Below are 26,534 nucleotides of genomic sequence, written 5' to 3'. Positions count from 1 at the left end.
CAAGTGCTTCAGGAGCAGTCTATTACCTACAAGTGGGGCCCCCGCAGGCTACTTGCCAGCAAGGCAGGGAAGACACACGCTATCTCACACCCTGCTGAAGCCTCGAACTTCCTGCAAGCCCTCGGCCTACCGACAGCACAACCACAGACTACAGCCCACCCAGCCTGGAATGTAGCAGACATCACCCCGTTCGTGCCAAGAGGAAGCGCACCCAAGACAACGGCACAGCCACCCTGAACGTTGGGACTGAGTGTCGCCTGTGCACTACCATATGCACGCGCACAAATCCTATAAATGTTGCATATTATTCCCCTTTTCATTTTATCTAAAAGGGATCAAAAGTTGCTTATATGTTTCTATATGTTATTCTATTACTACTATGTTATGTTGCCGACTCCGTAAGCCTTAGATCTAGCTCAGTACCTCAGCACCCTCCCCCCCTAGCGTTATCAAGCGGCGTGCCAGCGCAAAAACAGCAGCCCTCTGGGTGCATAAAGCATAACCCCCGCCCTCAGGTACAGCTTAACAAAATGAGACCTCACACCCGGCTTCGAGGGCACCCAAGCCCAACTATGAGTGCCTCACTATAGCTTAATTACCAGGGCGTATTGTACACTGGCCACAAGGCACATTAGGCCCAAGATCACCGCCCTACCCAGTCATGAGCTAGAGGACAAACGACAGGAAAACTTGGGTAATCCCGCATATTTAAAAATAAAATTGTGTAGACTAAGCTAAGTGGCGAAAGTATCCATGTATTGTAAAAATGTTTTACCTGCTGATCACGAATTATGTTATCTTGTTTGCCAATACACGAAAAAATAAAGAATTAAAAAAAAAAAAAAAAAAATCATTTATAATGTAGAACAATATGAAAGTCATATTGGTCCACTGCAGTTTCAGATGTCAAGAGTTTCTATGGTCTCTTGGGTCACAGAATAGATGTGATAAACTCCATTCTTCGACCGCCAGACACACACACCATGTTTTTGGGATACTCCCTAAGTGTTTGCTCCTGTCTCTTTAAATAAAGCTGCCATAAATTGATGTACACACAAATTAATTATGTAGTGTTGCTTAGTGTGCAGAATGCAAAGCAGGATGATGCATACAAGCATTTTAAGAGGTACATATGTGTGGATCACCAGTGGCAGGTTTATTCATTCTATTTATCTCTACACCATCAGTGGCTGATGGCAGATAATAATCAAAAAATATTTTAACAGGGGGCGGGGCCTGACCGCCGGTCGGATCAGACGTGTTTCGTCTGAGCTCCTGCTTCTGAGCTGAAATATCGGAGCTAACTGCGGGCCACAAGCAGACACCGACCTGAAAATATGATTACAGCACTGTTCAGGCGATGAGGATCCCGGTGATACCCGACAAGACCCCCAGCGGCACCAAAGTAACCCGGTAGAGGCCTGAGGCCTACAAGCTTGAGCCTGGGTGGGACAGCCGCTCGCCCGGTTCTCCGACCGGCGCTCTGACACCCCCCCACCCCTGGACCGGGGGGGGTCATCCCAGTCCACACAGGCTCCCACCACTGCATGCCGCAACACCTCCACTCCGGTCCAGCCGAGCATTGTGATCATCTGAAAGCTGGGAAAGCTCAGATTTGCATGATTTAGTTGTTATATGTTTATTGCTCGGTCTTAGCTTGCCATAGTTGATTTTGTTTCAGTTAGCTAAGAGATATACGCAAATAATAGAAACTTCTATTAATTTACAACCAACAATGTAATAGAACAGAACTAAGTTTCACAAACTGCCAGTAAATGCTTTAATACAATCCTGCCATGGCAGTTAAACAATAACGATGTCACACTTTTGTTTTACAATCAACAAGTATTGGCACAGGGCCAAGACTGTTACCTTCTGTTTCTACCGGTGATATGCAGGTTTTAGCAGGATCACAATGCAGTTAAAAGCCAGATGGAATATCTTACCGACTCATGCCTAGACTTAACCCCACCTAGAAAGTTACCTAGCTTGAACGTATCACGCTTTTATTGTTGTTTTATATAAATGTAAAAATATGTGCAGCTGACACTGATGCCATGCTTGTTTTCCTCTACTACACTATGCTGTCCTTGTACTAGCTGTCGTGGCAGTGCAAGTAACTGTGTTATTTCATTTTGCGCACATCAAAAATAAAGAATAATAAAAATATATATATATAAACAATAAAACTTCATACAAACTATTGCCAAAACAATGCATAGATATGCTGCAACTAGCTAGTTATACTTTTAGCAACTCTAATACATGAAATGTATCCATATGAAAAATTATGCAGACAACTCTATTGGATAATAAATGTAACTATGCAAATTAGTTATATGCAAAATACATTCACACACATTGGTGACTAGGAACGTTCAACCAATAGATATCACTGCCACACAAAGTCCCTTTGGGTGGTTGTGGTTCCATTACATTGGTCAAACCAATGGATGGTGCTGTGCCACAGAATGTCTCAACGGATGGCTGAGGTTCCATCACAATAAGTAAACATGATATTACAAATACTAAGAAGCGGCCATCTCCCTTTAAATACGATTTCCTAATTATTGGCAGAAAATAATCATTTACCTAAATATAGCTTTAGGAACATGAGCTCTGTTCCCCCCAGAATTAATTTGTTAAGGTAAAATTAAGCTCTATTTACACACTCAAACTCCCAATGGAAAAACTATAGTTATATATAATTATGAAAGTGGGCCTGTTCAGATTCAAGATGACTATACTGAACTAGAAGAATAAGAAAAAAAAAAAAAAGACAACAGGTGAAATTAAAAACTGGTGCCGTACTAGAATACCTATCTTTCATTTTTATTTAATTATTGCAGGTGCTAAAGATGAACATACACAGATATGCAGAGCTCTACCAGATTTACAACAGATATCACATGCACATGTAAACATTCCCATTTTATAGTGATAATGGACTATTGAAAGAAAGCCAATGGGTCCAAGACAATATGAGAAACAGATCAGGATAAGCAAGAAAAATATCGAAATGCCAATCCTAAAATAAAAGATATCCGCAGATATGAGAATAAAATGCATGACTTCTAAATATAGAACCCCTAAAAAAAAAAAAATGTGACTGTTACTAACTGCATCCGCAAGACTTGCTGTTTTGGAGATGCCCTGACCCAGTTGTCTCTAACCATCACCATTTGGCTCATGTCAAAGTCAATCAGATCTTTTTGCTTTCCCATTTTGCTTTCAACACATGAAATTCAAGAGTTTACCACTTGCTGCCTAATATATCCCACTAATTGCCAGGTGCCATTGAAATGATACTATTTTTTATTATTGGTATTTATATAGTGCCAGCTATGCAGTGCTTTACAATAAAAGGGGAATTTACCAAATGAGACAATAAAATGTAACAGGAACAATAGGTAGTTGAGGATCCTGCTCACAGTCTAGAAGAGGTGGGGTATAAAAACACAATAGGAAGGGTATTGAGATAGACAGCAAATAGACATGGTGGTAATTGCAGTAAGGGTGTGAGCAGCAGACAGGAGAAGGTCGCCAGCAGAGTGGAGAAAGAGAGTGGGGGCATACCTAGGAATCAGTGAAGAAATGTAAGAGGGGCGAGAGTTGGTTAGAGCTTTATAGGTAATGGTTAGTATTTTAAATCGACAGAGGGGTGAGGTGTGAGATGAGCGACAGGAGAGAAAGATGAGACTGGCAGCAGCATTCATCACAGATTGTAGGGAGGCGGTGCGGCTTCTGGGGAGACCCATTAGAAGAGAATTACAGTAATCGATGCAAGATATTACTAGAGCGTGAACAAGCTCCTTGGTAGCATCTTGCGTAAGAAAGGGGAGTATGCGGGCAATGTTTTAAGGTTGGAATCGACAGGTTTTAGCAAAAGACTAGACAAGAGGCGCAAAAGTGAGGCCAAGGTCAAAAGTGAGACCAAGACAGCGAGCTTGAAAGGATGGGGTGAGGCAGGTACCGTCAACCTGCAGGGTGACCAAAGGAGGAGGATCAGTATTATGAGGAGGAAAAATAAGAAAATCAGTCTGAGAGAGATTGAGTTTCAGAAAGCGGGAGGACATCCAGTGAGAGATAGAAGAAAGGCACTTGGTGACACGTTGCAGGACAGCAGGGGAGAAGTCAGGGGAGGAGAGATATCTGGGTGTCATCAGCATACAGGTGGTAGTGGAATCCAAATTAATTAATGAGTTTGCCAAGAGAGGCAGTATAGAGAGAGAACAAAAGGGGACCAAGAACTGAACCTTGAGGGGCTCCGACTGAGACAGAAAGAGAAACTAAAGGAGCATTGTGAGAGATCGGAGGAGAACCATGAGATGGCTGTGTCAGAGGTTGAAGAATTAGGAGAAGGAGGCCATGATCAACAGTGTCAAAGGCAGCAGAGAGGTCAAGATGAATTAGTATAGAGTAGTGGCCTTTGGATTTGGCTGCAATTAGGTCATTTGTAACTTTAGTAAGAGCAGTCTCAGTAGACTGGAGGGGGCGAAATCCAGATTGAAGAGGATCGAGGAGGGAGTTGGAATTTAGGAAGCGAGTCATACGAGTGAAGACAAGTCTTGTTAAAGGATCACTATAGGGTCAGCAACACAAACATGTATTCCTGACCCTATAATGTTAGCACCACCATCTCGCCCCCCTGGGTCCCTCATGGCTCCATAAATATAGCAAAATCTTACTGTATTCAAGCCTGAAGCTGTAGATCTGCATGCTGTTTGCCTCAGAAAAACAAGCAGTCTGCTAACATCATCAAAAGTGGTAGCCTGATCCAATCACAGTGCTTCCCCATAGGATTGGCTGAGACTGACAAAGAGGCAGATCAGGGGCAGAGCCAGCATGATTCAAACACAGCCCTGACCAATCAGCATCTGCTCATAGAGATGAATTGAATCAACGGATCTCTATGAGGAAAGTTCAGTGTCTGCATGCAGAGGGAGGAGACACTGAATGTTTGGATGCATTTTAGGCAGCCATGACCCAGTAAGGATCTCTGACAGCCACCAAGGAGTGGCCAGTGAAGTTATCACTAGGCTGTAATGTAAACACTACATTTTCTCTGAAAATACAGTGCTTACAGCAAAAAGCCTGAAGGTAATGATTCTACTCACCAGAACAAATTCAATAAGCTGTAGTTGTTCTGGTGACTATAGTGTCCCTTTAACCCCTTAAGGACCAAACTTCTGGAATAAAAGGGAATCATGACATGTCACACGTCATGTGACCTTAAGGGGTTAATGTTAATCACTTCACCTTCCGTGGTTTAAATGTTGTGGCTGATCAGTTTATGTATTATAACTACAACTATGACATCCTTGATTTATCAGTCTGAAAAAAGGTTTGAAAAGGATCCCTTTTTAAAAAAAATAAAATAAATTTTAAACCTATATTTATTTTACCCAACTTATTTTATTTAGTACATATAGTATTTCAGTGGATAGTGGGTTTATGATCTTACTTGGCATGCCTAGTTTAATTTGAATTTTTCTATTAGATTTACTCTTTAATGCAATTTAGATTTTGTTTTAAATTTATATATAAATAAAAGATTTTGCCACTGCATGGCAACGACATTGCGGTTTTAACTAAAAATTTCCACTGAATGCCCATTATACATCTTGGTTTTGGCTGGAGACGTGTAATGTTAAGCAACAAACTATCAACAGTCAACTCCATGGTTACTGTATAAGCTTGTAGGGGGGAGTATTCGTCTTTTAAAAAATGTAAAAGAAAAAATTCACAGCATATGTGAATGATTCTACAAAGAGAAAAAAGTAATAATACACCGACCACCATACAAACATTGCATGAAAGGTGCACTCAGTATTGCACCGAACCGCACATCGGGCGTTCTTTCTTATGGGTTATGGGCACTGCACATTTATTTAGCACGTTTGATTAATTTAATGTAATCCTTTTTCTATTATCTTTCCCTCCTATGCCTATCTAGCCAGTTTAACAGGGAGAGAGGCTGTGTTAGATTAATATTGCCAGTTCAACTTTTGACTAGCTTACTCTTTATTACTTTCCTCCTGTATATACTCTATATCTGGCTAACACCTGTCTCCCAGATTTATCTCTAGGATGCCAATTTATTTACTAGTGGTATACGATACTGAATGGTTTAACGGATTTCTCTCAGTTATAGCTATCCACCTACTATTATTGGCTACCCTGTCCTGATTTGGGAATTAAATTTTCCTGTTTACTCAGTTAAGGCAGAGGGTTTGACTATTAACCCCTATTCTTGATAACCTCTGGGATGATTCGGTGTGTTCTTTATGTAATCCACTTATTGGGAGATAAAATAGAGGCTCATTCTCCTGAGCCAACACAATAAAGCTAATTTTATTCAATGATTTCCTCTATTTGGATATAAACCCCTCACATTGAATGGACACATATTTGCAGGCATAGCTGTTCATTTATTAGTGATTACATTTTGTTGTTGTACTATAGTTATTTTGGCCTTCTACTTTATCCCATTATCTTTTTATTTACTTGGGACTATAGATATTTCCAGGCAATACAGCGACTTTCATGCAATGTTTGTATGATGGTCGGTGTATTATTACTTTTCCTCTTTGTATATTCTTTATAGGGTTAAGCCCTTAGAGACTCCTGGAGTCTCAAATAGGTGCCTAGGACCATGGGTTTTCACCTTCAATTTATGTTTGAGTGTTGCGGTGGGGACCTTTTAGTTGTCCTAATCGATTGATTATGTGAACGATTCATGTGGACTGCATTACCCACTTTGCTGCACTTTGCCTTGTTGGATTCTACATTTTGGACTCTTTCCACAAGCTCTCCTATGACCCTATATTGTTTTAGATTACATTTCTTGCTTGATCGTGTGGTCAGTTTACTGCTGCTAACGTGACCTGCACATACAGAAGTTTGATCCAAATTGAGTATCACACCGGTGTATCCCACATATTGATTTCTCTAGGAACATTTGGCATCCACTTTGCTCTTACCGAGAGATGTAAAACGTCCGAAAATCTTGAAGTTATGGAAAAGAGTAGTTTTTCCCTATTTCCTTTTTTTTTTTTAACTGACATTTTAAGAACGATTCATAGTGAAAAAGCCGAGCGGAGTAATTTTACAAATTGATAGGAATTCTCTTGATTCACCTTATTCAACAAGTTTTAATCGATGAGCGGACATCAGCAGAAGCACCGAGTACAGAAACCGGGCTTCAGCCAATACTACTCAACTCAAACTCAAGATGTGATCCTGCATCAGAAATGCTCCCCTACCCATAAGTCTTTAGATCAAATCTGTACAGCTTACATGACCCTAGCAAGTCTTACAACAAAATACTACATTATTACAGTCAATTGTTTTTATGCGATAAACTATACCAAAGGAACAATCGTCAAAAACTGTACTTTAGAAATGAGAATGTTTTGGCAAAGTTGTAAAAATGGTGGTTCATTTTTTTCTAATTTCTTTGATATTTTACATTCTAAACATCCACAAAAATCTACCTCTAGACTTGCTAAAGAGTCTTAGATGTTTTACATAATCACAGAAAGCCTTGATTAAATAAAACAAAGCCTCATCAATACAACTAGAAGCAAATCAAGGTTTGTTTTTCTCATATGCACTAATCATGCTTTTTCAAAACTGAAAACATGAAACATTAATGTGTGGTTTATTTTAAATACATTGCTTAACATTGCTTAACATTTAGGGGAATGTATTTGTATTAGTTGCGAATGGTAGAACAAACTAACTAAAACACAGATGTATTCATATTGTGTGACTTTTCATTAACATCTAGCAATTGCATGTTTATATTTACCAGAAGCACTTAATTACAACTCCACATTATGTTTAATTATTCTGATCCAAATGCATTTGATTAGTCCATGCCACCTTTGAGTGATTTAAGTGCAGCACTCATCAATTATTAACCATAGAAGGCTTTTTCTATGTTGAAGATAACTAAACCACCCTTAGCAACTAACATTGCATACCTGTTTGACGGTATCCTCGTTACAAACAATCTGAATATTGTTCAAAGAAAAATGGATTTTAAAGCACTAAACATAATGGACAGTTAACTTCTTTCATACTCTAAATAAAGTTGCAAATCTGCCCCTGACTTCTCACCACAAGGTTTTGTTTAGCCATTTCTTCATTAGTCCGTTCCCTGGTTTACATTATAAACCTATTCTCTACTCAGTGCTCCAGCTACATAAATATGTGCTTATTGTTCAACAACAGGGAAGCCTATCATGGAAACAAGCCAAAAACCATGTTTATGAATAATTGAACATAATTCTACAAGAGAGAGAAATGAAAGCTTTGAAACGATGGATGTATACAATCTCGCAAAAAGACTAAGTTACATCTCAATGTAAGCTAAATAATATGCATTAATGATTCATTAAATTATGAATGGATCACTAATAGTAAAATATGAGCTATAGCAATTACAGACCTTGTTAGCTGTATGTGTTTTAAAACATTGCATATTATGCTGAGCGGAACCCCAGGCAATATTAATACAATTAAAACCTGAAACAAATGATCATATCAAATGAGCAGATTGCAGGTGACGGGTACAGCCATTTCCCAGTTAAGTGCCAGAGGGATGTACAATATTTTGTCTGGCACCCGTGAGGTTAAACAGAAAGTGTTTCACAAGGGAATGGAAAGTGTCACTGATGAATGTGTTGTGGATGACTTTTTTATATAAGGACAAGTATTACTAACAGGCAAAATTCACCTTACCCTTGTCCTTGCCCTCTCTCTCAAAATAAATGTGCCATTATATTAACCTACCAAGAATGTGGGGTATTTGACAATGTTAAAGTGTATTTTTCACAGTTGCGATCAGAATAATCACTCTTGAATTTAAACATACCCTTCATATGTCTTGCCTAGTTCATAGGCTCCCATTCTCCCTGAGCAATATGCTACCTCCAGCTGTCCCATTTGCCTATAACCTCCAGTCTTACAGCAGCACTTTGCTTTCTATCCTAAATTACAAAAAGCAAGTAGGTCGGGTTGCCTTCCCCAACAGAGCTCTGCAAACTAGGAATAACTTTTGTACAATATGAAAAATGTCACCAGTCTAAAGACCTGGAACAAATCGTCAACACCTACTCGTGTTCTATGTCCACCGTTAAAGGGACAAACCAGGAACATGACGTGTAAGATTTTTTTTTTTTTTCTGAAACAAAACCCAAATACGCACGGACAAAAAGAAAACAAAATACTACAAACAAACCAACAATCGTTCTTGACTCAGCTCAAATTTTATATGATACAAGTCAGTTGTTCCCATTCCCCTTTTCAAATATAAGGCAAAAACCAGACAAATCCAAGCTTCGTTTGAGAGTTGAATGAAACTAGAAAAGATTGAGATTAATGCTCTGTAACAAAAGTTAACTGAACACGATAGTGTCAGGAATAAAAAAAAAAAAAAATGTATTCCTGACACTGTAGTGCTGGTGTAATTGTTAGGTGACTCCTGCACTGATCATGCTCTCAAGCTTTGCCGGTCTCGCCACCGCTGGCCATGACTGAGATCATCAGTCTTGCTGATCTCAGCCAATCCAATGCTTTACACATAGGTAAGCATTGGGAGGCTATTGCACATGCATGGCAAAATGTCTCTCTGCATCAATCAGCATCCCTTCGCAGAGATGCATTGAATCTATACGTCTCTCTATGAGGAATGTTCAGCATCTCCATGCAAAGAGTGGAGACAGTGAATGCCAGTATGCAGCACTGGACTAGGAAGCACCTCTAGTGGCCATCTGAGTGACTGCCACTTGAGGTGTTACTAGGCACAAATGTCAACACGGCCTGCAGGCACATGCTATAGACACCACATTATTATTATTATATTATTTATTTAGCGCCATCAAATTCCGCAGCGCTTTACAATGGGTGGACGAACAGACATGTAGTTGGAACCAGACAAGTTGGACACACAGGAACAGAGGGGTTGAGGGCCCTGCTCAATGAGCTTACATGCTAGAGGGAGTGGGGTAAAATGACACAAAAAGGTAAGGATAGTATTAGACTAGTGACAGTTGCAGAAGAGGAATCAGTCAGGAGCTATTAACAGTTTAATTGATACGCTTTTATGAAGAAGTGGGTTTTTAACGATTTTTTGAAGGAGTGGAGACTGGGTGAGCATCTAACGGAGGAGGGAAGCGAGTTCCACAGGAATGGTGCAGCCCTCGAGAATTCTTCAAGGCGAGCATCAGAGGTGGGAGTACGGACAGAAGATAGACGTAAGTTTTCAGCAGATCGTAAGGGCCTAGACGGGACATACTTGTGAATAAGGGAGGATAGATAGGTGGGAGCAGCATTTTGTAGCAATTTGAAAGCAAGAACCAGAATTTTAAATTGAGCTCTATATTTTATAGGAAGCCAATGTAGGGACTGACAGAAGTGTGAGGCATGGGAGGTGCGGGCGGACAGGAAGATGAGCCTTGCTGCCGCATTCATTATGGACTGTAATGGCGCAAGTTGGGAGCACGCAAGACCACTGAGAAGCGGATTACAGTAGTCAAGGCGAGAAAGGATAGTGGAATGGACCAGCACCTTAGTCGCATTTGGCGTTAAGTAGGGGCGATGCGCAATGTTTTTGAGATGGAAATGACAGGATTTGGCGATAGATTGAACATGAGGGATGAAGGAGAGGTCGGAGTCAAAGAGAACACCTAGGCAGCGAGCTGGCGTGGTGGAGCTGATGGCAGCACCGTTGACTTGGAGGGAGACAGACACAGGAGTAACAACACATGAACCACTACGTTGTAGTGGTTCTGGTGACTATAGTGTCCCTTTAATTTCATCCATCGAGTAAAAGTTTTGTCTGCAACATTTTTTTTTCAAGTAACAGGCAACGACAAGCAACTTGTTTTTAATAGACATGAAGCAGCTTTACATTACAAGGTCATGCCTTATTAAGAACTACAATATGGAAAAATAAAGAAAATGTGGACATTATTACCAGACAACAAAATGGTTAATTCAATGTGTACCATATTCTTCTTTGCTTGACTAGCAGTTGTATGATTAAAGGGATTGTCTAAGCCAATAATAACCCCAACATTAAAAGTATTATACAAAAAAAATACCTTGAAAACTGATGGAAAGGATACGTACCTTGATAGAACCTAGAACAATTACTTTTACTCCAAATAAAGGGTTTCATTTTTGTCTGTGGGGACTGATCTTATCCCATAATCTCTTGATAATCAGGGTTTTAGAAGAACATGTATCCCTCTCCTGACAGTTCCAATCTTCACATTGGATGATTAATTTATTAATGGAGAGCATCCATACCTCCGCTTATATCAGTTTACGCACAACTCATTTCACTGTTTAGTAAATTGCTACTGGCCAGACCCTGAACCATGCAATATGCAGTCCACGGCTCAATTCTCTTTGCTTCATCAAACCTTCTGACATATATAGTATTCGTATTACAGTATCCCCAAACCTGCTTAACAAACAGCCCAGTTTCTTGTAAGCGTATATATTGGCTTTTATGTGTTGAATCATAGTTTCATATTTAACCCCTTCTTGAAGGTAGGACATATTATGCCGTCCTCACAAAAGAGGGCTTTAACAACGTTATGGAGTCATGGCACGTCCTAATATTCTTGCACCTCCCACCCCCACCACATCCTGTGACCGCAATCACAGATACAATGCTACAGCAAATGAATTCAATCAATGGCTGTGATCATTGTACTCTGCCTCTCTTTTTCCTCAATGTGATCTGAGAGCTCATTGCCACATAGGGTTCAACTAGTCTTCTGAAGTGTTCTAGCAATTCACTGTGGGGGGAAATGCTAGTTTAAACCCTCTCACTGTTGATCACAGTGTTACTGATGTGATCAGTCTGATCAGAACAGTAGTCCCATTCAGGTTTTGGGACTCATATTTTGTCTTTTTCTTTAAAAATGTATCCTTTTTGACAGTTTTAACCATTTTCATTTTTAACCCTTGTGTCTGATTCCTGTACCATGTCTGTGATCAGACCATTCTTTGATCAACCTAATCTGTTAATTATGCTTTTTTATGGTCTATTTTTGGAATCAATATACCCTTATGATGGCACAGCTGCCATACTGTATTAAGGGCAACAGAGGCCCAGAAAAGACGTATCAAATTTACATGTATGAAGGCTGAAATTGCCCCATATTTGGCCCTGAAACTTCCAAAAAACCCAGCAAACCTGTAAACAACTGGCACGGTTGTACTCATGGAACATTGCGATATTCACAGAGGAAAAAAAAAATGCCATGCTTTACTTGGAACTCTATTTGCCCTTTACAAAATTATATATAAAGGGCGTGGGTGCACATTATTTGAAAGGGGTAAATTATGTTTAAACATACATTTTGCTCAAAGTTCAGAACTTGGATAATTGCCTCCTTCCTTAAGGGGTTAAGTTTTGTTTTAAAGCGAACATTTTGATATTTAATTTAAAAAAAATTAAAAGCATAGCTCATAAAGTGGCTGCGATATAGGATACGGCAAATACAGACACCACTGCAAACCTCATGATTCCAAACAAGTTTGCAAATTCCTAAGACCAACATATTGTGCAGTTCCATGAGGGAAAATGCTTGCCAGTCCTTCCATTAAAAAGCAGCGCATGCCTCAATATAGATGCAGTTTCATTAGGATTTAATAGGGACTAATGCACAGCTGTCCTGACCTCGTTACTTATTCACAGTTTGAATGTAAGGCTGGAAGCACAATGGACACCCTGAAATTCAGTTAAATCTCTACGGGCAATGAAACTGGCTAGGTAATTAGCCATCACTGGCACATATTTAATAGGCTGTGATAAGAAGGCTAGTTTAACTCTTTAAGTCAGTTTAGAGGTGCATCCTTATTTTCTCATTCACATTACACACACACACACACCTTAAACTGTCAGATCACGTGAACTGACATTTTTTTTCCTTTTCAATATTCTTTAATGTTTTATCAGTTTGCAATAAAAGCTTTAATTTGATAAAACTGTGTTTCATTATTAGCCCTGTATGTTAAACAGACAAATAAAACAAAGTGACCACTTCTATGTAGGACAATGTATTTAACATGCTGGCAGCTTTCCACGTTTTTCAAATAGTATATGATAAAATAAATTCTGTATATTCAGCTTGGTATTCTCGTCAGCATTAGAAGAGCCTGTTTTTAAGTAAATGCTGTCCAAAATGCACATGCGCTCTCTCTCTTATAAGTGTAAGACAGGCTCAGGGGGGCGGGGCCTGATAGCTTCCCGAGACAGTTGCATGTGGATGGAGCTTCTCAGGGAAAACCTCATACCAAGTCTAATGTTTGACATAATCGTTAAACTTTTGACAAAAAGCCTGCTTATACTCCTGAGGAATACTATGCCCATGATAGGCTTTTCTGCGTCCTGCAGACATACTCGAGGCAGGGGAGGTGGCCAATCCTCTGCCTTGGTTTAGAGCTAGGCTGTTCTTGAACCCCCCACCTTTCTTTGGACATATGGGGGATATTCCGGTCCTCACTTGTGCAGTCTCTTGGCATACTCTACGAGGCGTTGAAATTATATGCAATTTGGAGGGTTGAGACTTACTGCAGAAGATGGCCATGCCACACAGACTTGCTGCTACAAGCGCCCTTCCACAGCCACCCATCCATGTAGACCCACTTCTACAAGCGCCCTTCCACAGCCACCCATCCATGTAGACCCACTTCTACAAGCATTTGATCACCTGTGTGCACAATTTTTGGCAAAACTCTCTGTACACGTACTCATCACTACTCCTGTAGGCTTAGCCAAGGCTTCCCGGATCCAGTATGCTGGCCGACACTGCATGACTGGGTTTCTCCTGTGCATCACCTGCGTTGCATCACAAAGGTGGAGGCACAAGTGTGCCCCCCCCCAGCTGGTGCCTAAACACCGAAGGAATGGTTTCCATGCCTGCTCCCACTCACCTGGGCTGCGAGATAACAGAGGTCATCATCCCAAACCCAGCCTACCCAGTCAGAAGGTCTCAACTATACAACACTGGGTGCGTGGGACTGGACAATTGCAAGCACAAGCTCAAGCTGCCGAACGTGGTTGCATTCCAAGGAACATCGTGCCGGAGTGTCTTAAAGCTTGGGTCTGGTGGGGATACGTCATCAGATTGGCTGTAATACAGTTTCCTAATGCAGTGACTCTCCCTCTACAGGCATCAGCTGAGGGGGCAACATATCCCATCTACAGCAAGGCTGTTTTACTATTCAATTGAGCATAGTGTCAGATATGGATATTTTGTTTTATTTTATTATTCTGCTTATTTCGACCATCTGCTATAGTTTACTCTAAACCATCCAGCGGCACTTACCTCTTGTTGGCTTCAATAGTTTTATATCATAGCATTTCTCGGTTATTATCTGATAGAACTGTGAGCTTGATGTCCTTTACCAATTTAAAAAAAATGTGCAGCCTGTCATTTGTTAGTTATATGTGGAATATTTGTCTATACTTTGGCTGATGTTTTACTCTATTGGAATATTCAATATGTATCTCTGCATTTCAAAAACAAGTTCCAGTGTTGAGAGCAAAGATTGGCCCCTTTCTAGTGATCACAAATGTAAGTAGCAGGGACACATGGAGAGAGGTGTTCAACCCAAAAGGAATCTGGTCAGGACCACTATTCAACTTTACACCCACTTTATACATATTTATATTGAACACAAAGCATTCTCTGCATTGTCAAACTATTACCACATTTTAGCCAGTCATGTAATGGGCCGAGTTTAGTCCAAATTTACAGATATGATGTCTCTGTACCATCTCTGTGAGCAAATTACTTCAGAGTTCATCCCACGACTGCTGATGGTTTGAAGGACTGTAGGCTCATCCCCAATGCTACCCCTGCAGTTTAATACAGAAAATGAAGGCAGGGAGCCAAGGAAGACTGAAGTAAGGCTTCCCTGTACCACACATGGCTACTTTGGCTTTTGCAGCTTTAACAGGAGATCCTCAGGGCCAAAATGGTACAGGTACAAGGGGCCATAAAACGAGACTGTTCAGGAAAATTTGAAACTGTTGGAACTAATCCTTTAAGCACAACATTTGTTTTGCAGTACACAAGGGCCAAGTCCATTTTCACATCTCTATAATGTTTCTTTTGGTCCAATAAACCCATATAGGCTGTTAAATTAAGCTAGGATGCTACAAATATTTGCCCAAACCTGTATTACTACTGCCAATGCAAAGTCCCATATGCAAGCCATTTTTTATATCATGTATCTGGATGCTTCTTGTGGGGTTCCTAAAGAATCATTTATCTTTGGTAAGATGCAGAATGCTAAGGAGGGAATGTTGTGTTTTTTTAAGTAACATTTGCAAAGTATTCTTTTTAAACTGAATAATTGCTTGACATTTTCTTTAATAACAGCAAGAGGTGAGCTTCACAATCTTACATGGCATTTATACAACACAACGTGCGCTGAGCAGAAGGGCTCAGCATCTTAAAACAAGTCTAGCATAGCAATTATGTTCATGCACTAGTATAGTAACTATTAAAACTAAAAATTCAGAATCCAGATAATCCCAGAAGCAAGACACAAAAACAGATCGCAATAATAGAGGAGTGACCGCCATTGGCTCATAAAGCATTACTATTCAGAAATATTAAACAATATTCAAAAGCAGAAAATGATACATGCAAATAGCATATTTTCTCTAATGACAAAAGAATGAAGGGAGTGTATTTTTTTTTTTTTTTTAAATGACATCTTTTTGGCAGTCACAATAACAGAAGAAAAGAAAAAAAGTTACCTGCGCTCTCTCCCCAATCCCTATGTATATCTAGACAAATGGAGGTCATTTAGTTGCTCCACTGTGTTACCAGTGTTAGGACCCGCTTAGGGGGGTCTGCCTTGACGTTGGCAGGTGGGCATTCCCTCCAATGGCCATTGGAGTAACTAAATGACCTCCATTTGTCTAGATATACATAGGGATTGGGGAGAGAGCGCAGGTAACTTTTTTCTTTTCTTTGGTTTTTGCTATATATTGGGGCTGATGTGTACTGTAGTCATTGCTGCCGGCCCAGTAGTTATGGGAGTGAGCGCAGGACTTCTCTTTTTGTAGTCACAATAACAGGTAAGACATGATTTCCAAACATGTCATCTGTCATCCAAAAAAAAAAAACATGAAACGTCTTGTAAAGGCTCATGAGAACTGTAGTTAGCTCTCAGATGGATATCCAGTATTCGTATACTACAAGGATATACATTTGTTTCGAGGATGCTTGCAAGAACAGCCAGAAAACCTTCTTATTTTAAAACAAAGGTACCAATGCTTGAATCAAGCAGCTACAGCAGGGAATACGTGCTTTGATATAAACACGGAAAGAATACAAACAGGGTATATATTTATGTGCAAATGTCCAGACGTTCCTATTATCCTCACAATGTAATCAAAACTTTAATCCAAATACAGCTACTAAATATTTATTTCTTCTAACTTTTCCAGAATCTAAATAAAATGAAAATAGTTGCCTTTGGCATAAAACAACGTCTATATTAGCAATGCCCCTTATCACCCTGTATTTAATTAAATGGGACTGACGTAAGAAATAATAAGTGATGCATTGCTATTGAAACATGCCGTGATATCCAAATAATGAAAATAATAAATCAAGATATAAAATAGAATGATCACACAGTGTAATTTTGGTACATTTTGCACATTATAGCTTCAGACAACAGCTGTAGTTAACACTGCCCTCTGGTGGAAATTTAAAACGTTGCACTGCTAGTATTAAACACAAGAAGGAATAAGGGCAAGGCTGGCAGCGTAACACACCAATTAAGAATTGTAGAGAATTAAAAAGAGAGTTTAAAATGTAAGGTAACATTGGCTGAGCTTAAACCTTAGCAAATGTCCCAGCTCAATTAAAGGATCACTATAGGGTCAGGAACACAAACATGTATTCCTGACCCTATGGGGTTAAAACCATCATCTAGCGCCCCTGGGCCCCTCATGCCTCCATAAATATAGTAAAAATCTTACTGTATTCAAGCCTGAAGCTGTAACTCTGCATGCTGTTAGACACAGAAAAACAGTCTGCTGACATCATCAGAAGTGGTAGCCTGATCCAATCACAGTGCTTCCCCATAGGATTGGCTGAGACTGACAAGGAGGCAGATCAGGGGCAGAGCCAGCATGATTCAAACACAGCCCTGGCCAATCAGCATCTCCTCATAGAAATGAAATGAATCAATGAATATCTATGAGGAAAGTTCAGTGTATGCATGCAGAGGGAGGAGATACTGAATGTTTGGATGCATTTTAGGCAGCTCTGACCAAGGAAGGATCTCTAACAGCTATCTGAGAAGTGGCCAGTGAAGTTATCACTAGGCTGTAATGTAAACACTGCATTTTCTCTGAAAAGACAGCGTTTATAGCAAAAAGCCTGAAGGTAATGATTCTACTCAGCAGAACAAATTCAATGGGCTGTAGTTCTGGTAACTATAGTGTCCCTGTAAGCCGAATAAATCATCATTTAGTAAGCAAACAAAAATATGCAGGGCTCAATAGAGCTCTACAAACCTCATGGCAAGTGACAAGTTATTATTACATACCAGTTAATACCGTAATACGTGAGTGGAGAAAGTTTATAAAGAAAGAGTAAGAAGCGACTTTTGCATAAATGTTAGCAAACACTCCCCCAGCTCTCTATAAACACTGGACACTTAAAGGGTTTCTCCATCCTTTTTGTTCTTTAAATAATGGCCTTCTTTGAATAATGCCTTTTCCGGGCTGCCTAGGTCATGTGTCCAATTAGGCCCAGACACACAAACATAACTCTGGATGTGCAGTAGATCAAGCTGAAACACTGCACATCCAGACAACTTGCACCATGACCACTTCAAAAAGCAGATCCAGTGATGGTTGGAGTAACCCTGTAACAGCTTTACTTACATGGCGTGATTGAAAATGGAAAAAAGTTGTAAGTGTGTTAGAATGTCATGCAAACAGATAATCATGTCAGTGTGAGTTTGCATTAGTTATTAGTGCCTACAGCAGCAGCAGTGATGCAGTACAGTGTGTATGTTTAGCTGTGTACTTAGAAATAAATCAGCTCATGTCTATGGGCAACCTTTTGTTCTTGGTTATGTGAAAATGGACATTACTGTAAGGAAGCAGATGCACTTTTTGCTCTGAAAGATCACACATCTATGAATGTGAGATATTGCTTCTGCCCTCAGTTTGGGAAAATCTGGTGTAAATTCTTAGGGAACCCAACAAATGTGAATTGTTGTCTCAAAAAAAAAAAAAAAAAATGGAAGTAAGCCAATAAGCAAACAAAACAAAACACCCAAATACCGATACAATTCTACTCTGGAACTTCTGTAAAAATGTAACCAGCAAAATCAAGCAAGAGATTTATTGGCTAATCTGGTTGACATTAATGTTTCATCTGTACACTGAATACTCTTGCTCAAGCTGGGCAGAAGGCAAGAGAGTCAATTAAATTTTTTTTTTTTAAATGTATTATTGACATCTCATGCAATTATTGACATCTCATGGTTGGCATGAGCTACAAAGTATAACTATTGGATCCCTGATGACTAGAAAAAAGGTAGTTTTTAGTGATGAGTCACATTTTGTAGTTCAAGGTTACAGAGCAAGGGTTGTCAGATGAAGTATTTGTGAACCGATTAGAGCTGTGCATCTCTCCTAGGATTCAGCAACCTTTTTCTGCGCAAAATATTCTACCATATAAATCTGTTACACATGTGTATGCACCTGAAGCTGACCATTACGCCTGCATTTTACAGTTCAAGGAATCCCTTTAAAATTAGCCGTTTTCACTTGGGTGAAAATAGATCCACAATTGTATGCTCCCCCAACAGCACGCAAAAAGTACAAAAAGTGAAAAGGGTAACACTCCAGAGGACAGCCAAACTAAAATGTCTGTCAATTGTATAAAATAATTACAGCATGTCACTAATTATGGCAGTATTTTTGGTGGAAATAAAAAGAAATTCCTGGCTAGGAGTAGAGTAATACCATTATTTAATTCTATTTGATGAGGCCCACTCTTAATCTTTCAAAAACATGCCATCAATACAGTCAAGCAACAGGACAAACATTTACCATGCTAATTTCCAATCCAACATCACATTATATTCATGTTGGTTCTTTTTAAAAAATGTCACTATCAGTGTATGTTTAAAACAAAAGGGTTTTTTTTCCTGGTGTATTGTAACCCATGTGCAGCACACTTAAAGCGGAACCGTTATGCCGAACTTACCTTTCCCTAATCGCTTCCTCTCTCAGGATCTGTTCATTTCTTCCTGTCTGCTCTAGTTTTCTTTAAAACATCAGGCAAAGAACTGTTTGTCTTATTATATTTCCTACTCCTGACCAGCTCAAGTTGGTCACAGAAATTTTCCCACAATACTCACCCTTTCCTTCGTGATCTTGCGATGCCTGCTTTCACTATTCCCGAATGTCCTGTCATTTAGACAGAACACAGGCGAAACTACTGAATTTGTTCATTCATGTTAGGACGACATTCAGTACTTTTAGGTCGATTCGAAATTTAATTAGAATGAAATTCCGACCCGTGCTGCGGCTGCATTTTGCAGCCGCTTAGTAGATAGCTCCCTAATACCATGGGAATTAGGGAGCTATCTACTAAAAGGCTGAAAGACCAAGATTGGTCTTTCAGCCAACTTTACTAATACTAAGTAAAGTATTCAAGTTCAAGTAAAGAGTGCATACAAAATATAAAATAGCATATAAAAATAAAAAATATAAAAAAGTATATAAAAAATAAATAAAGCACCCCCCCTCCAAAAAAAATGGCCCCATGGTGTGGCATCTATTACCTAGTGGTGAGGGGGGGGGGCTATTCAACTAAACGGGGGACATAGGGTCCACCTTGGCCCCCACCATTGAGCTGCGGGTGGGGGCCCTAAAGGACAATGGGGGGAACCTATTGTCCTCCCCCCGGCCCCCACCCATGAGCGGCGGGTAGGGGCCCTAAATGAAAACGGGGGGGGTGGACCTATTGTCCTTCCCTCCCCCCCCCACCCATGAGCGGCGGGTGGGGGCCCTAAATGACAATGGGGGGCATACCAATCAGGTAAGGCTCACTATTTACCCATCAGAGCACTCTTATTGGTTGGCTTAAACCAACCAATCAGAGCCCTCTGAGTTAAGTTGCGGGGGGTGGGAAGGCTTTATAAGCCTTTCCCCACCCTGCGGAGCTCAGTCTGCGTGGTGCCCTTGCTGGGTGAAGATTATTTTTTTTTAAGCTTGGGTTTTTAATTTAATTTTATTTTATAAGTTCGACGGGTATTATAGATTTTTTTTGAGGCTGAAAAAAGAAGGTTTCGAAAAAAGAAGACATCAAATGGTAAGTTTTTTTATTTTTATTTACAGGTTTATTGTTCCCCCTCACTATTTTAGGGTGAGGGGGGTAGGTAGGGCTTTTTTTTTTGGGGTGTGTAGGGGGTGACAAGAGGCTTGGGGAATCCTAGTCACCTGGGGGGGAAAGGGTGATTTTTTCATTTGGCCTCCACCTGTTGCTCATGGGTGATGGCGGGGGGGCGAACAATTGGAAAATTATTTCAAAAATCACGATGGTAAGTAAGTAAGTAGATAACATATAGGGTTATTCATTAAAGTAATAATGATCAGAAATAATACAAAGTGAATTTAAAATTCAACAACAGCCAGTTATGTTTTCAGTTTGGTTATTTTCACTTTGAATTCTGGACAATTCCCATTTTGGAGAATAAACCTGTAAGGCTAGGAAAAAGGAGCGGATGTTTATTTTGAGATAACTGGCAAAATTGATCTAAGCAACAATACTACACCATGGAAGTAATAGAATGGATTGTATTGTTTATTCAAAAAAGCCTACAGATAATGTACTCATCAAATATTTATACTAGCAAGTCTTAAGCACTGATCACATTTATTCTCTATGGCCATTAGCTGGGGGTTATATTGGTTTTTTGTGGAACATGCCAAGATGCAAGCAGAGTATGTCACACACTTACTGAAGGGTGTGCTTATGTACTAATGCTGTCCCTTGCTGGCAAATTTTGGAATAGCAAAAGTAAGAGCACGTAATTAAAGTAAATTCATTACTTCTCATAAAAATGATGTAGGATCATACGTTTTAAGTTTAAATGCAGATTTGTACACAGTTTATTATCACTGCATTTTTTACTACAGTTCCCATTTATTTATGAAGAGGCTGCGATCTCATTCTAATTAGTAATCACATCAAATATTAAACTGGGAAACACCCAACAGATTTAGCAATGCCATAAAATTATCAAGTATCAAAAGGGTTTACAAAGCTCCACTGTAGTAAGCGCAGCAAATTTAGAATGCTAAAGCAGATGGGGTGCTGAGTATTGTCTTTTTGTCAAACTGCTTGCGAACAGTTTCACAACATCCAAGATATGTCACTCAAGTACCATAACCCATTAATGGTATGCTGCTTTAAGTGTCCCTTTAACCATGAAGCCATAGCAGCTTGCAGCATGAGTTTCCAGTTATTTAAACCATATATCAAACCTGTGATGATGGCACTGAAAATGATGTTGAGAACGTTTTACTCACCTCAGCACCACCCATCCATTTGGGTTCATCTGGAAATTCAGCACATAAAATATCTTTCGACTGGTCTGTTCCCAAGACATGGTAGAACAGTTTTTGATGCAGGTTGGTGGATGTTTCTGTGCCTTTAATAATAATAACAAATAAAATAAAAATAAAATAGTTTTACCATATATAAAAGATATGATCAATAATGATTCAACGTGGATGAAATAAATGGTTATACAAACAAAATTGACTTTTATTTATTTTATTTTTTTAAATCAGCATTTTATCAAATAATTGAACATACATAATTAAAGGACCACTCTAGGCACCCAGACCACTTCAGCTTAATGAAGTGGTCTGGGTGCCAGGTCCTTCTAGGGTTAACTAATTTTTTTATAAACATAGCAGTTTCAGAGAAACTGCTATGTTTATCAATTAGTTAAGCCTTCCCCTATTTCCTCTAGTGGCTGTCTCACTGACAGCCGCTAGAGGCGCTTGCGTGATTCTCACTGTGAAAATCACAGTGAGAGCACGCAAGCGTCCATAGGAAAGCATTATGAATGCTTTCCTATGTGACCGGCTGAATGCGCGCGCAGCTCTTGCCGCGCGTGCGCATTCAGCCGACGGGGAGGAACGGAGGCGGAGAGGAGGAGGAGAGCTCCCCGCCCAGCGCTGGAAAAAGGTAAGTTTTTACCCCTTTCCCCTTTCCAGAGCCGGGCGGGAGGGGGTCCCTGAGGGTGGGGGCACCCTCAGGGCACTCTAGTGCCAGGAAAACTAGTATGTTTTCCTGGCACTAGAGTGGTCCTTTAATGATTTTTCTTCAAAGCAAATTCCATTTGGCTAATCACATTATTGTTGAAGGATATTTGGTGTGTGTGTTCATAATGAAGCATTTCTATGAAGGGTATACAAATCAACAGAGGTGCTGAAGATCAATGAGTTTTATAATGAGTCTATTATTCCCATTCCCTTCTTTGTCTCTTTTTTTTGCAGAAAAACATAACTACCTAGGCTACGTTGAAAGAACACTCTTTAATGTGGGTATGGTGGTTGGAGTGGCTCCGGTCCTCATATGGCTATAGAAATCCATACAAATAATTGGCATCAGTGATTGGCTGAGAGCGGTCATGGGACGCTCTCATCCTGTCCCGGCACACCTTGCCATTCAGGTTAATAATAAAATGTTAAACTAAGTGGGAGGGGCAACTGGGGAGCATAGTTCACCATTAAACTTTAAAAGGTTACTCAGGGCCGGCGCTACCTGTAAGGCGACCTAGGCAGCAGCCTAGGGCGCACTTTAGCCAGGGGTGCCGGATACCTGTGTAACCTTTTAAAGTTTAATGGTGAACTATGCCCGAGTCCCCGCTGCGGCTCCTCATGCTGCGCTGCCTGAGCGCTTTAGCAAGCCCCAGGCGGCGCAGCACTGGAGGGCGGCCAGGTTTGAGTGACCGGCAGGAGGAAGGCACAGTGAGCACTTCCTGTCAGTCCGCCGGCGGCCGGGTACAGGAAACAGAAGTCCGCCGCCACCGGCCACGCTACATAGGCAGGAAGGAGGGTAAGGACCATTAGGGGAGAGGGGAGGGGGAGGTACGAACCATTAGGGGAGAGGGGAGGGGTAAGAACCATTAGGGGAGGGGGGGAGGAGTAAGGACCATTAGGGGAGGGGGGGGAGGAGTAAGGACCATTAGGGGAGGGGAAGAGAGAGGGGGGGGGGGGAGTAAGGACCACTAAGGGAGGGGGGGGGGGGGGAGTAAGGACCACTAGGGGAGGGGGGGGGTGGGAGTAAGGACCACTAGGGGAGGGGAGGGGTGGTAAGGACCACTAGGGGAGGGGAGAGGGGGGATTAAGGACTACTAGGGGAGGGGAGAGGGGGGAGTAAGGACCACTAGGGGAGGGGAGAGGGGGGGGGGTAAGGACCACTAGGGGAGGGGAGGAAGGACCTCTAGGAGAGGGGAGGGGGGGGGGGAAGGACCACTAGGGGAGAGAAGGAGGGAGGTAAGGACCACTAGGGGAGGGGAGGGGGGTTGGTAAGGACCACTAGGGGAGGGGAGGGGGGTTGGTAAGGACCACTAGGGGAGGGGAGGGGAGGGGGGGGAGGTAAGGACCACTAGGGGAGGGGAGGGGGGGGAGGTAAGGACCACTAGGGGAGGGGAGGGGGGGGGGAGGTAAGGACCACTAGGGGAGGGGAGGGGGGGGAGGTAAGGACCACTAGGGGAGGGGAGGGGGGGGAGGTAAGGACCACTAGGGGAGGGGAGGGGGGGGGAGGTAAGGACCACTAGGGGAGGGGAGGTGGGGAGTAAGGACCACTAGGGGAGGGGAGGTGGGGAGTAAGGACCACTAGGGGAGGGGAGGGGGGCGTAAGGACCACTAGTGGAGGGGGGGAGTAAGGACCACCAGGGGAGGGGGGGGAGTAAGGACCACCAGGGGAGGGGGGGGAGTAAGGACCACCAGGGGAGGGGGGGGAGTAAGGACCACCAGGGGAGGGGAGGGGGGGGTAAGGACCACTAGGGGAGGAGAGGGGGGGGGGGGTAAGGACCACTAGTGGAGGGGGGGGAAGTAAGGACCACTAGTGGAGGGGGGAAGTAAGGACCACTAGGGGAGGGGGGGGGGGAAGTAAGGACCACTAGGGGAGGGGGGGGGGAAGTAAGGACCACTAGGGGAGGGGGGGGGGGAAGTAAGGACCACTAGGAGAGGGGGGGGAAGTAAGGACCACTAGGGGAGGGGGGGGAAGTAAGGACCACTAGGGGAGTGGGGGGGGAGTAAGGACCACTGGTGGAGGGGGGGGAGTAAAGACCACTGGTGGAGGGGGGGGGGGAGTAAAGACCACTGGTGGAGGGGGGGAGTAAAGACCACTAGGGGGGGGGAGTAAGGACCACTGGGGGGGGGGGGGGAGTAAGGACCACTGGGGGAGGGGGGGGGTAAGGACCACTAAGGGTTTTAGGAGAGGGAGGACCACCAAAGGGGGGTAAGGACAGAGGACCACTAAGGAGAGGGGAGGAGGGTAAGGACCACTAAGGGGTGGGGGGGGGGGAGAGGGTAATGACCACTGGGGGGGGAGGAGGGGAAGGTCTACTAAGGAGTTTGGGAGAGGGAGGACCACTAAGGGGGGAGGGGGGAGTGAGAAGACCACCAAGGGGGGACTGCAGAGGGACAGGGGGCCAAGGGAGAGCACTAAGGGACAGAAGGGGAGAACACGGAGGGACAGGAGGGAAGGGGAAATCAATAATTGACAGGAGGGGAGAGCACTATGACATTTTTTTTTTTTTTAAATAAAGAGCTGCTCCCCTCTCAGTCCCTATCCTACCCTACAAACCCTCTCTTTTTCATTACACACATACATAATGCATCACACACACACAGTGAAACATACAATGCATTCCAACTCACACACACCCGAAACACACAATGCACCCCTTACGTTCACACAAACACTCATTCTCTTACACACAGAAACAAAATACATCTCTTACACAATCAATGCACCCCTTACAGACACACACTGCATTCAATTACATACACAAACACACCTTGCACCCCTTACACACACACACACACACACAGAAACATACAATGCATTCCTTACACGCAAACACACACTGCATCCCCTACACAAATTGGTATCCCTATACACTACATTCCATAAGAACACACACACATTGCATCCTCTACAATAACACATAAAACATCCCCTACACACATACACTCTACTTCCTGTGAGAAAACTCAAGAGTGGGCCATGTAGGTATTTATGGGTGGGCATTGTAGGCATACTCACGGTCAAGCCCTGGGGGCCCAGACCTTGAGCTGTGTAAGGGGCCCTAAAAAATGGGGCTGCTTCCTTTTCGTTAATTGTTGTGAGCACTATTACAAACAGTCTCCAGAGAGCCTCTTCTACACCAGACCTGTGGAGCCAGACTGAGCCCATCATCAGCCTCTTGTCCTCATCTGGTGGTAAGTAGGCAATCCAATATATTATTAGTGGTTCTAATATCTAATTTACCTCACATTAAATGGATTACAGCATAATGTAGTGGTTCTGGTGTCTATAGCCTGTGCCTGTAGGCTTTTTATGTAAACACAGTCTTTTCAGATAAAAGACACTTTGTGAAAACTGACGTTGGCCCATATGGCAGAGCATATGGGCGGGGCATTGTGATGTCACATGGTGGGCAGGACATATTGGGGGGGGGGGATGGCAAAAAATGTTTTGCCTAATGCGGCAAAAATCCTTGCACCGGCCCTGAGGTTACTCCAAGAACCATCTCTTCAAATCCCTGAAGTGGTCATGGAACTTGGTGTCTGCATGTGCAACGTTTCTCTATAAAGTGCTGCTTATGTGGTTTGGACATCGGTGTGTCATTAACCAACCCCCAACATGCGTTTTAAGCTGGCTAATGTATATTCTGTGAATATTTCTATGCAGGAATCAAACTGGTATAATGCCTGGAGTGTCCCTTTTACTAATTTAGTGTACAAATGCACAGTTTTTCCATTTAATAAACAGACACAAATTGTAACTTACCATCACTTTTACCATCTTGTTTTGGATAGCAGTTGTAGAAAATTCCAGCACCATCATGTGTCCAGGACATGCAGCTAAATTTCACTCTTTTCAGCACATCTGGGAGATGTTCTTTATTGGAAACTTTCATGAATTTGATAGTTACCCAGTCAGAGCCACTATCACTTAATCCATAGGCAAAATATTCTCCATCCTCGCTGAAAGCACAGCCTGGTGACAAGCACATAAAATACAGGGAAAACGTACGTTATTGGGCTTATATAAAAAATTCAATAGCAATATATTGTATACATTTGGAGAAATCTGCACATTAGATTCTAACAATTCTTACATTGGCAAGATTTAAAGCAGATCTGTCACTTACAGGGGTAATTGTACCTCCAAAGGTGATAGTTAGGGTTCTGTGGCATTGCGGTG

General features: G+C 41.9%; 1 protein-coding gene across 1 annotated transcript in view; it reads right to left on the bottom strand.

Annotated features, from left to right (window-relative positions):
* The window catches only part of PREP (prolyl endopeptidase), a 136,910-nt gene that overhangs the window by 98,401 nt on the left and 11,975 nt on the right, over positions 1-26,534 (bottom strand). Inside the window, exons 5-6 of the mRNA XM_063443545.1 lie at positions 26,118-26,327; positions 21,611-21,732 (exon numbers count right to left, since the gene is read on the bottom strand). Coding sequence (XP_063299615.1) covers positions 21,611-21,732; positions 26,118-26,327 — 332 coding nt within the window. The remainder of the gene's footprint in view (positions 1-21,610; positions 21,733-26,117; positions 26,328-26,534) is intronic.

This window comes from Pelobates fuscus, chromosome 2, assembly GCF_036172605.1.
Source record: "Pelobates fuscus isolate aPelFus1 chromosome 2, aPelFus1.pri, whole genome shotgun sequence".
NCBI lineage: Eukaryota > Metazoa > Chordata > Amphibia > Anura > Pelobatidae > Pelobates > Pelobates fuscus.
The sequence above is the reverse complement of the archived record's forward strand: the minus strand, read 5'-3'. Positions and strand labels throughout refer to the sequence as shown.